Source organism: Dermacentor albipictus, chromosome 1, assembly GCF_038994185.2.
Source record: "Dermacentor albipictus isolate Rhodes 1998 colony chromosome 1, USDA_Dalb.pri_finalv2, whole genome shotgun sequence".
Lineage (NCBI taxonomy): Eukaryota > Metazoa > Arthropoda > Arachnida > Ixodida > Ixodidae > Dermacentor > Dermacentor albipictus.
In genome coordinates this window covers 254,972,351-254,985,376 of record NC_091821.1, presented here as the reverse complement: position 1 = coordinate 254,985,376, position 13,026 = coordinate 254,972,351, and the positions used below count along the sequence as shown (strand labels likewise).

The 13,026-nt window shown below is 45.6% G+C and overlaps 1 protein-coding gene across 10 annotated transcripts in view; it reads right to left on the bottom strand.

The window, feature by feature from the left end:
• Window positions 1-13,026, bottom strand: part of LOC135901595 (uncharacterized) — a 543,147-nt gene that overhangs the window by 343,216 nt on the left and 186,905 nt on the right. For 2 of the 10 annotated variants that reach the window (XM_065431427.2, XM_065431451.1), the window contains exon 8: window positions 512-702. The exons of 7 other annotated variants lie outside the window; for them this stretch is intronic. In XM_065431427.2, the coding sequence (XP_065287499.2) occupies window positions 574-702 (129 nt within the window). In that variant the 3' untranslated portion in view covers window positions 512-573. Of the gene's footprint in view, window positions 1-511; window positions 703-8,153; window positions 8,593-13,026 lie in introns of those variants that run through there. One more of the 10 variants, XM_070531170.1, reaches the window with a different exon arrangement.

Here is a 13,026-nt window from a genome sequence, read left to right as displayed (position 1 = left end):
GCTGTGATGCAAAACGCTGTGCAGACGATGACCAGATGTATGGCATTTAATTAACCCTTTCCCGAAAGCTTAGTTTCACATCGATTACAATATGTGCGTCGGATCTGAATATCTTTTTTTTCCTTACAGTGTTTTGGCGTATAACAGACCCCGTCTGTCTTCAGCATCCGTGCGAGTGCACAAAGCTGTCCTATGCCCGGCTTTTCATCGCGTATACAAGTGAAAAACGTGGTATGCGATATTTTACATGGAAAAAAAAATGGGTCGCTCATGTGTGTTGGTGCTCGTCGCTTGCCAACGTGGTGTTTTTACGCATTTACAGAGTGGAAACGCAATCTTCCGCAATATCTCATTGATAACAAGGCAGGACACAAGACATGTAGATTCAAATTTTAAATTGCCATCGAAACACGTTGTTTGACACAAAAACGCCGCGTTTTTTATTTTCTTATTTTATTTCATATTTTTATTACAATAAAGCAATGCTTTTTTCCCCTCAATAAAGCAAAAATTCTTTTTTTTCTTCACTTGGTTTAAGTTCTCCTGTCCTCCCTCCTATCGTTCCTTCACTCATTAGCTGAACTTGCGGGGAGGCGTGCGAATGTTTGGTCCAGGATGAAATGTATCGTGAGGTAACTGCACCTGGACTTTCCGCTCCCGAACCGAAGGATCATCTGGCGGGTCGCCGTACTTCCGCGATCGCTGCGAGGTATAATAGAGACGTTTAGCTTGTACGCTAATCCGGTAAACGGGAGCGGTTTGGGCGGGTTACCGGATGGTCGGGGCGTAAACGTGAGCGGTGAAGCCGCCTGGTGTTGTAGAGCTCAACCAGACAAACGCATAGCTAAAACTGCAGTAACTCACCATATCCTGCTTCGCCACTCGTGCAAATTTTTGGCAGCGGCGTAATTGTGAACACGATTACGCCACTGTCGAATATTTACCCCAGCAGCTAAGCAGAATACAGTAATTAGCTCTGTGGTTGTGTGGTTGAGCTTTGCGCCACCAGCTGGCGCCACCGATCGGGCCGCTCACCTTTACGCCCCCGCTAAACCGGAAACCCGCCCGCGCTTTCCCGGATACCGGACGCGCTAAACGTCCCTAATGTCTTCGGTGAAAACACATCCTCATCCCGTTATTCTGGTCATGCGCCGCGCTGCGCACTGAAGAATCCTTGCCGATTGCGTACGTACGAGAATGTTCGTGCACTCTTGACATCCGGCCAAAGATGCTGCACGTGATGATAGAGATCGCCCCATTCCGACGCACAAGTGCGGGGGTCACGTTGCGCCGCACACAAAGGTCATATGACCTAAGCGTATCATTTAAGCGCTAAACATAGCACCAGCAGGCGATGGTTCATGTTAGCTACGCGCGTCATTTAAATGCTAAACATAGCACCAGCGGGCGACCGGGTCAAAATGCACTTGTCCACGTCTTACGCCGTGAGAAATGTCGGCAAAATGAAAACGCATAACTCGGCCTTGCCTTCGCTAAGAGTCGAGGTAACAGCATGCGGGCTCAACGTGAAAAATTTTCTAACCCTGCCAGGCGCGACACTTGCTCAGCAATCTTTAATTCAGTCAAACATATTGCGCAATTAAACAGAGCTTTGCAATCAGTGGCGTAGCTAGGTCGTCTGGCACCCGGGGCCCATAGGTCTTTTGTCACCCCCCCTCCCCGGGTGTAGCCGGCGGAATGAGGGGTGTCTTCAGACGTATATGACACCCCCCCCCCCCTCACTGGCCCCTTGCACCCGGGGCCCTCGGCCCCCCGGCCCCCCCTGTTGCTACGCCACTGTTTGCAATAAATGGATTTGTTTATTATAAACATACTTTGAGAAGGAACAAGTCTAGAGGATGTTTGAGGGACAATTTATTTATAAAATCATGATAAGAATTTATTATTTTTGTTTCTGATTTTTCTGATGAATGTTTCTGATCTTGAGAAGCATATACAGGGTGTCTCAGCTAACTTTAGCCAGAGTTTAAAAATATGCGAATATGCCATGTAGCTGGACATAACCAAGGTAATGTTGTTTGCCGTCGCTTGGAGGTGCCCAAATTATCATTTTTTTCATTCCTCCTAGTTAGATAATTAGTCTTAATTAGCTAATCAACTTCTCAAATATTATAATTAGATTAAAAGTGTCAATGAACATCGTAGAGCGACATGAAAACTCCAGATACAGCTTTCTGCTGCTGAATGCGTGCTCCATAAAAGTTTTTCCAAGCGTGAAAGAAGCCCGCAAGTACACGCAAAGTGCTTCGCCGCACTTTGCGAGTAGAAAGTCAGTAACAGAACAGCACATTCAATACAGCGGGCTCAGCGAAAGAATATTAGATAGCGTGTGCAGGCGTTTATCAGCAAATGTGAAGTTATTGAGGGTCCTCAGCAAACAACAGCTTACCCCCGTAATCATAAATGCATCTTAACTTGAAGTCCATTCTTGACCTAAATGACGCCTAGCGTGAACGTGCCCAGGACGCTGATGGCGTTTCCTTCGGCGCGTTCACGACAGGCGTCATATACGGGACGATCGTTTGTAAGTTTGGCGGAATTAAAAAAAAACGCCTGTTGCAGATAACATAATTTCGATTTCCCGTGTTAGTAATGACCGCCTCTTCGAATAGTACAGTCAAAACACAAAAATTGTGTCATCTGCCATGGGTGAAATTTAACAATTTCGTAAACTTAGAAACGATTACCCCGTAGATCAAGTAAAGCATGGTCTGCAAGTTAATATGCATTTCTGAATACGGTTGTTAATCCTTAAAATCCACAGTTCGTACGCCGTCGCATACATACCAGTGTTCAGTGGTTCGAGCAAAGCGCAAAAGAAGGATTATGTTTTAAATTAGCTACACCGCGCATGCATGTGTTATTCGATTTCAGAACATAGGAATTAATAGTTTATATTAACGCATGAGGTTAACTTTTAATACTTTACCTTTTGCAAACAATGAAAAGGTAGTAAAACGGTAAGGTAAACCTATGAACGAACGCAGATATTTTATTTATTTTTTCCGAAAGAAATAAATTAGTTATCAGCTCCTTAATTTCATTGCCCCGAATGATAATAACGCAACTGAAGAAGAAATAGTGCACTGTACAATAGAATTTTTTGAGAATGTGGTGGTACTCACGAGAATTTTCCTGGTGCACCTAAATTTTTTTCACAGTTTATGTAAAAATTTAGTGCGAGGGTAGGATTTCATATCTTTGTCAAAAAACAACCTTATTGCGTTTTCGTTTAATCTTAGATGATGGAAAAGTTCACAATGACGTGGAAGAGAACAGCTTTTGTTTTGGAACAATTTATTGGGATATAACTTACTACCATCCAAGCATATCAGTTATCCAATGATGCTTTCACGGAATCAACGAGACGATCTGTATAATGAAGTCAAGCTTCAATCCTTTCAATATCGTTAATAAGAACGTTGATCGACAGCGGTCCTGATATGCCACCATAAGGGTACTCCGTACCTAATGTGCTGCAAAAGAAAGAGTGTCCTATTTATCGATGCACACCCAAAATAGTTTGTTAAATTACTCTCGCCGATTAATCCGAGTGATTACACTGCTTGGACTCAGGGACCGCATTATCGATCCCTCTTGGACTTCATTAGGTCAGCAAATCTTTTTTCACTCATTTAATCATCCTTATTCACCCCCATCCCATACCCCTGTATGCCCTGAGGCATTTACCCTCGCATTAAAAAAAATTGCTTGTAGGTAGACTAGGATAATACCGGGATTAACAAAGGCACATGAGACAGGCCCAGACAGGGAAGCTCCAACCAGGAGAAAAGAGGGGAGGAAAGAGAAAAGCAGAAGGCAGGGAGGTTAACCAGAATAACGTCCGGTTGGCTACCCTACATCGGGTAATGGGAAAGGGGAAAACAAAAATAACAGGGAGAGAGAGGAGGGAAGGAAAGAAGGAAATGAGCGGTGAGTTCACTGACGCGTGAGGTCTAATAGAGAAGCTCCAACCAAGCGCGCAGCATGCTTTAGGATTAGGCGCAGGAATTCAAAAATAAAGACAAGTTACACGCTAAAGAAACAATAGAAGGCAATGAACAGGAAGAAAAAGAAGTGGAACTGCCAGGCTCGTGAAAGTCAACATTTCTTCTTACCTCTTCTTACCAACCATTTTTTCCTGTCTGTTGTTGTTTCTTTGAAGTCCTCACTTATAACATCTAAGGAGCGAGTCATTACAATGTCTACAGAGCGATATATATATATATATATATATATATATATATATATATATATATATATATATATATATATATATATATATATATATATTATTGCGCAGAGCACTAATGAATAGGCGGGCGGCCACAGTCCAGACCCCTTCGGTCAGCGTGATTGATGGCGGATACGATGTACGCAGTCAGGTATTCGCTCTCCTGGAATGTCTACAGCTTTCTGTTTTAAATAAAACATAACTAATAGCTACGTGCAGCTATTCGGTATTACTAGTTGCATTCTTAGTTTTAATTTATAACTTTTATTCGAACAATTTCGACCATTTTCGTTGTCTATATTTATTTTCACCTGGCCCTGTCTCCTGGCTCAATCAGTTGGTAGGTGCCACTGATTGGGATCAAAAACATCTCAGCGGCCTTTTCATCAATCATCTGCTCGGCAGCGAAACTAGAAAAGCAGTGGAGACCGCAGTTGAAAGCCGTATACGGAATGAGAGTCCACTGTCATGAAATGGTAACGTTAGAGAGCTTTTAAAAACTTCGGGACGCAAATACGGACGGTTTGCGTTTTTCTTGCGCATTTATGCACAAGCCACTTTGGTTCTACCAAGTCTCACGCAGAGTCTGGGTTCTCCCATCCCCAGTGTAGGGTAGCAAACCGGAGCCTGATATCTGGTTAACCTCCCTGCCTTTCCCTTTCATCTCTCTCTCTCTTTCTCTCTCTCTCTGCGTTCTTGCTTAAGCTGCTTGCGTCCCCCTGATCTAGAGCTATCTATTAACAATACGCAAATATTTCGTGCATGTAATAAAAGCAATTCGCGTCGCTCCCGATTTGACCACCACCCCACCTCGAAATTTGCATAGACTATACACCAGGCAATCCTGCGAGGAAGCTCGATACCGAACCTCTTACTCGTGAGACACGCGCAAGTTTGTCTCACACGGCGACGAATGAGCCACGAGTAAATAAAATTTTCAGATACGCCTGGTTCGCTAACGCAATGCATTATTTTTTGTTTTCCGCAGCGAGTAGCGGCGTGCGCGCACACACCTCTTGGCGCTTCAAACTCGCCTGAATCACGCGCAGAAGGCGGGGGGCCATCAATCAGCCCGTGTCGCGGCGCAGCGTCGTCAGTGCACAGACCGCGCCGCGGAATCGAAGGCGACGCGCTGCGGTCTCGGCCCAGGGCGCCGGTCGCCTCCTCATGAATAGCCGCGCTATCTGTGAGCCCGACGCGTCCAATCGCGACTCGTCGAGGTCCCGGCCCTTCGTTCCAGCGCGTGTATAGGCCTAAGCAGTCGGCGAATTGATCGACGGCGCCCCGTTGCACCGCGCTCGCGTGGTGCGCGCGCTATAGACGTATAGTGTACAAGCCGCGAGCCTGACCTTGATCAAGCGGCATCTCCCAAACGCTACAGCGACGGACAGCACGCGCGACAAAGAGACGCCTGTTCCCCGCGCTTTCTCCTCTTCCCAGCCGTCGACATCTTCGCACATACGTATACTCGGCCGTTGTCGTCAATCGACGGTGCACACGTATACACGGGCATGTGTCCGTATAGCACGCTCGTAAGTGAGCATATGTGCGTGCTACGATTGCGTGCGCTCGCCATTTCTCTGAAAGCGCGCAACCCGCCGTGAAAATGGCCTTGGTTGAGCGCGAAGCCTTGAGTGCGCTCTGGCACCATTGCCTCCGCCAAGGAAATCGACGGCTTATTTACATATACAATGCTAGAGCAGGACAAAGTCAGCGAGTGCCGTACGGAATCAAAGATGGTTGCAAGGCTTGGCTACTTTGCACCACACTGGCTACGATTCCTGTATATATCATCAAATTTCCAATAGTATTGAAGTCTGCATCAATAGCCGCGTTTTGTTGTAGCATACGTCCTCAGCTACGCCAAGCGTATTTGTCTCCATTGAGATGTGCATGTGAAATTCAAATAACAGTGCTTCTGCGGCAATCAGTTGAACGTGTCAGTTACATCCGGCATCGCCTTCTGTCGGCTGTTTCTCGCGTTATTTTCTTTTCTTTCTTTTTTTTAAATTTGAGAACTGGCAGCCTTCACTTTCGCTCTCACGACAGATGGACCGCGGTCACTGTGCAACAGACAGTGCTAGTGCGAGGTACCGTTAGCTGATACTTTATGTCGCATATACGCACAAGCATCTCAAAAGAAACGGAAGAGAAAACGACACGTCATCCGTCATTCAGTCAATAACTATGGCTAGGGACTTTGCTCCACCTTTAAACGCAAGAAAGAAAGACTGCATACGCAGTGTGAGGCGTGCAGTGAAGCACAAGACACTCAATACACTGTGCGTGAGAGAGAGAAAAAAGACAGAACTGTTGAGCGATGAAACTACGATCATCCTCTTTTGCTGGAATTCGAATAGGAAAAGGAGGAGGAATAAAAGTCAAGGCGGTCGTCTCAATACCCACTTAATGCGTAGAAAATACGCGTTAAATGCGCAGACGACTTTCTTGGCATTAGTACGTAGCAACGTGTCCTTGCACTCCTGTTTAAACATTGTGTTATCTTGCACCGCTGAAACTGCGCCAAATTTCATAAAGTGTCTATGTTGCTCTTTGTGAGATTGTACAACTGCGTGGGGCACGTTTCAGATGAAAACAAGGCTGTTAAGCAATAGGTTTCAATTAAACTTTTGGATGAAGTTCAATGTTAACTCTGTATAGAGTCTGATATTTCTGAGAACTACAGACCTTAGCGAGACTTTATGATCGGTTTGAGTGTGTGCGTGTCCATATGTGTATGTGTCATGTGATCACTGTGTACATCCTATTTTTCACCCATAACCTGGAGTAGCCTGCAGAGCCGTCAGCCAGGCAAACATGTCCGGCGTTCATTAAAGACGGTATATCTTTCTTTCTTGGTAGCATCTAAAAGCAACTGCTCTGAATAATGGAACGTGTATACAGTTTCTTACCTGCGTATGCTGCCTTCATCTGGTGAATACTATACCTAGCCAAATATGCCCAAGGTCTGCTTAACGCATAGTGGTAGGCGAATAATCAAGCTGCCAGAGAAATGCAAGCTGTCTTCTCAAGTGATTGACCTTGGCCACTACCAGGGTCTACCGGTGCGCCATCGTGTTCTGTAAGTGAGCTTACTTTTCTTTCTACATTTCGGAAGCTAATGCCTAATACAGTGACCTTAGGTAAAGTATTGAATAACACTTAAAGTTCGTAATGAAATTTTTCGTTACCTTGTTAACTGCGGGCAGTCTGTCCATGTCTCGAAGACCACATGCGAAAGTACTCCTTCGTGAAGACCGGTCAAATGCAACTGCTGTTCGACATCACATAGGCGACTTTCGCCCTCTGTCGTTTTGCACTCAGAAACTCTTCACTTGAGTGCAAATAAACTGGCATCTACGATGCTATTTGTGAGATCGCAATGGACAATCCTCGGCAAGGATTCACATCAGTAATTCTAGGGCCGAGGCCATAATGCTTTATGTTCTTTAAGCGCTGTTTCAGTCAATCAATCCATCACATTTATTTTTTACCAGGAAATATACAAGATGAAAAATGTAGGAGCAGAAAGAAAGCCAAAAATTATTCGGCTGGGCAGAGATCCGGTCTGTAAGACAAGAGGGGAAAGGCTGGTGCACTGTTACGAAAACGCATAAAGAGTTGACGTAAAGGCCTCACAACAAAGGTACATATTCTCGTGTTTGAACCCCCGCCGCGGTGGCCTAGCGGTTATGGTGTTTCGCTGCTAAGCATTGTAAAGTTTGGAGTCGGGCATGAAATAGATGGTAGCTGGCCCATGCCGTCGTCCAACTTATCCACGCTGAGGACGTTGTTGAAGGGAAGGACTGCTTCTCATCAAGAACGAGGAATATGGGTTTATTTACAGTATCTACATACGGGCGTTCATCAAGGACGAGTTCATCAGTCTAGCATGACTGCGAGAGAAAGCACACTCAGCAGCCGCACAACAGCTGCTTATAAACACTCTGTCCCCCTTGATCCCTAGGTGAGGGAAAAGCGGCAGTTCACCGCCAATTCGTAGCGTCCAACGTCATCGTAGTCGACCCGCCTTTCAGGGGGAGGGTTACACACACTTCCACACAGGTTTTACTGACCACTTCGAGGGGAGTGGGTTCTTGGAGACACGGGGCTTGGCCTGGGCAGGCGTCTCTTCATCCCAGTGTTGACCCCGCAGACAATGGCCACCGCGTCTGTCCATGACTTCTAAGCCCCGTGAGACGGCCGCGCAAAATATCTTCCAGGGGCTCCTATGCTTCAAACAGCGGACACGGCGAATCCACGAACAATGCTTTGTCCGCCGACCGCATTTAGTGATAGCGGCGCCGAGGGGGTGTTGACGCGGCACATCGTCGTCCCTACGAAACGGTCACCACGGCAGGGGGTGAAGGCTTCGATGGTCGCTTCGGGGAAGCTCGCCACGCTCGCAGCTGCAGCTAGCTGAGAAAACTTTGCATGTCGGCACCTCTGCAAGCCGTTCCTAATGGCATGAGGTCGCGGGATCAAATCCCGGCCGCGGCGGCCGCACGTTAATGGGGGCGAAACGCAAGCAAAAGCTCGTGTGCCGTGCATTCAGGGCACATTAAATATCCCCTGGCGGTTAAAATTAATCAGGAATCCCCCACTACGGCGTACTTCCTAATCAAATCGTGGTTTTGGCAAGTAAAACTGAAGAATCCAAATCAACTGGTCTTTTTCGAAATACACGCTGATCGAAAAACTATATACTGGTCGGCCGCCCTCTCTAATAATATGTCCAGCATCACGATTGGCTGGTAACTGCGAGAATAGAAAACGTCAGCCACACAGTTATGATCGACCTGTCAGGTGTGAGAAGCATTCAAACGGGCTTCCCCACGTCAACATAATTGCCCTCTTCTCCGAATTGACGCCAACTCGTTCTCCACGAGCTGACACAAAAGGATAGAAGCAGAAATCCAACGTCAAGACGACGCCACGCTTTTACCCGCGCTGACACAACGGGATAGAAGACAAGACCGGAGGCCGAGACGACGCCATGCTTTTCCCCGAGCTGACACCAAGGATGGGCAAGAGGGAAAGACAGGCTCCGCTTTCACCCGAGCTGACACAAAAGGATAGAAGCCGAAACCGAACGTCAAGACGACGCCACCCCTTTACCCCAAGCTGACCCCAAGGATGGGCAAAAGGGAAAGACAGGCTCCGGAAGAAGACGAAGACGACGACAGGACCGCCAGAGGTTATTTAAGGTCATATGCTGGCCGACGTATTAATAAAACCGCTCGAGACTCAGACGAGAGTCACATCCATGTACCAATGAAGTGAATACCATCTTTTCTACTTTTTTTTCATCCTCACGATGCCCGGCTTCGTCGTCGTTTCCTGATTCCTGCGGTGAAGACCCACCTCACCCGGTCGAGATTATATCAACACCGGCTGGCACTTCCACTTTGCTACTGCAAGCTTGGAACACTTGCTTCAACTCCAAAAGCGCTTCTGTAATATGTCGAGACCACTACTGCATTACATAGGCAAGACGTTAATTCGCAAGGACACCGCCCCCACACGCGTCTGAGATACCAAAAGCACTTACTACAGGAATACTAGAGCACCCTAACTCAGCGAAGTACTGTCAGGTTGAACTGAAACGCGGGCGTCTGAAAGAAAACGAGAACATCTGTTGAATGACATCGCCGCGTACGGCTGCAGGTGTTCTGTTATGGTGCAAATACTCAGCGTCCGGTAATGAATCACGTCACTGTCACAAAATGGCGAGAACGGAAACTCAAAGAATCCTTCCTTCCGGCTGGCTTTTTTGGATATTCTAACGCACTCCGTGGTAAAACACCCTTCGCCAGCGCTGTTTGTTTGTTTGTTTGTTTGTTTGTTTGTTTGTTTGTTTTTGTTATTGAAATAAAAGAAAAAGTGTCCGACAATTACGGCGCTCCCTAATGTGAGATTTGAGCGCAGCTCGATACGTGTTTTCATTTCGCGATATACTGAAGCAAAGGGTTTGAAACCGCAGTCACTGCACCGACTGGCAGAGGAAGAGAGAGAGTGTGTGTGTGTGTGACTGTGAAGAGGAATAGGCGCTATTTACTGGCTGTGGGCCAGTGCTGTCAGCGCCTTCGCAGGGTGAGAGGCAGTATGGGAACACTGACATGATGTGCGGCATTGGAGCCAGCTGGGGAAGAAGACGCCGACGAACGCGCGAGCAGTGGTACGAGCGCGCTCGTGCGGTTACGCCGAGGAACGTCGACGCTCAACCCAGGAAATGGCGCCTAAAAGCTGCGCTCTAAAAGATTTAGTCCCCTCTAATGGTGACGGCTACTCCTTAACACGTAACAATAATCATAAGAAGAAAATATTGTATTCAGTAACTAAAGGTTTGGAAAGCTTGGTAGGGAGTTAGACAAGAAAGTAAATGACGTCCACATATAGTCCTAGACACGCTGGAATATACCGAGACAAAAGGTGAGGGTAAGTCGCACCACACAACACAATGAGTCCCAATCCAAACCGCGTAAGAGTTTCGAACACATATGTGCACGACGCGGTTCAATATGAACAGAAGTACAAATGAAGAAAACACACAGATGACACAATACACGCACAGAGACACAGCAGCGTAAATCGGGCTTCATCCCACCAGGTGCACAGATGCGATCATGACACCAATATTAGACAACAAGCACACATAATTCGAAATGTAGAAATGGGTTGCGCCTACATAACTCTACCCAATGCAATACCTATAATACGCCTATTCTGAACACAGAGTCCAGGGCCTTATTTATGTCCCAAAGTATAGTACATGATCTGTCCCACAAATTGTAGCAGATAGGTTACCCCCCACCCCCAATGAAAGAACGTGGCTGTCGCAAATTCAAAGAAAAGCCACAGAAAGGCTCACACGTAGGGGGGGAAAACGACAGACAACGCGTACCTTTCCTGATGAATTCTGAAATCATGTTTCCATACAATAATATTTTAGCAGACTTTTCCGCATCAGCAGATTTATTTTCTCTTCTGTAGAATAGTACAGGCAACCGTGCCACGTCACCTCTGCCACGAGCAAGATCACAATGTGAAATTCTGATCTCGGCGGCCCATTTACATTTACAAAGTAAAGTGTTTATTTATTTATTTATTTATTTATTTATTTATTTATTTATTTATTTATTTGTTTGTTTGTTTGTTTGTTTATTTATTTATTTATTTATTGAAATACTTTCAGGGCCCAATGACACTACAGAACGGAGTGAGGGGAAAATGGCAAGACGTGCAGCAAACAAAACAAATAAAAAAATATTGCAGGGCATCTTGTAAAGCGATCTTGAACTCGTTGTCATCAGTTATGCTGGCGATTGTGCAGGGAAGGTGGTTCCATGCTATACTTATTCTAGGAACAAAAGAGGTCATTGCACAATTTTGTGCGAAAATAAGGCAGACAACAAGTTCACTGTGTGATTTCGAAAATATACAGTGTATAATGCACGATGCTAATACAGCAGCACGTATCGGAACTACTGAGCCAATTGATTGCAATTTGCTTTACCAAAACCATGTTCATGGAATGTCTTTACTGCATAGATACGATACGCCAAGAGATGAAGAAATGATTTCTACAAGCCAATCATAGGGTGTCTAGTAATATAATCATCATAACTAAAGAACGTCGGTGGACTAGTTGGTTCGGATCCATGATTGCAAAGCGTGGAGCGACTGGAAGTGCGTCAGAGAAGAAAATGGCACACATACAATGCTACTTTCGGCGACAGATGTTTTTTAGCGCGCACACGATATATATATATATATATATATATATATATATATATATGCGTGTGTGTGTGTGTGTGTGTGTGTGTGTGTGTGTGTGTGTGTGTGTGTGTGTGTGTCGCACGAACGCAGACAAAAACAAGAATATTGACATCCAGAGTTCCTGAATCATCGCTTGCTGAATGAATAATAAACTGAAACTGAATAGAAAAAGAAAAGAGTGGCACACCAAAGAACCATACACGTGTCCACAACGTAATCAAAACATACAGTGCAAAGATAATTCAAGAAACCGCATCTCCTTTAACGATATAGCCACACTGCTTACGCACTTTTCTATCAGTTTTGCAATTTCATAAGCCTCAATCAATAATTTCTTCTGTAACCTTACTTTGGGCCCGATTCAAAATAGAAGTTTTGAAGATAATGTCTTCCTTGGCGATTTACCCCTACTTTTCCGTATAGGGTGTACAAATTTGGGCCGTTCTCATGGGTTGTGCAGTCTCAAAATGTGGGCCGTTGCTGTAGGTATGCGCAGTCTAAATTATAGGCCGATCCCGAATGTGTGCAGTCTAAAGAGGTAGGAATCTCGTGGGTATGCTCAGTCTAAACGTGTGGGCCGATCCCGAAGGTAGTGCAGTCTAAAATTTTAAGCAGTCCGATGTCCCTCATATTGTCCCGCACGCGAGGAATGACGCGACAGATTGCCGTGCGCACTGACTCCGCCGTATTTTCACGTCCAACTTGCTCAGGAAGACATTGTCTTTCATCGAATTCAAGTAGAGGTAGTTTAAATTGCTAGTTTAAAGCGGCGCTCTCTTTGTGTCATTTTCTTTCTCTGCCCTCGTCCAGTCGTGCTGCACTTTGTGATCACAATCAACCTGAACAATCGTTGAACATGATTATTAATTACATGACTCCCAGACAATTTTCATGGCATAGGCTCATCAACCGTTAAAATGAGTTACAACAATACAATTTCTATCCCTAATTGATGCGCCTCAACATCACTTTTTAATTCTCGTTTCTACTGC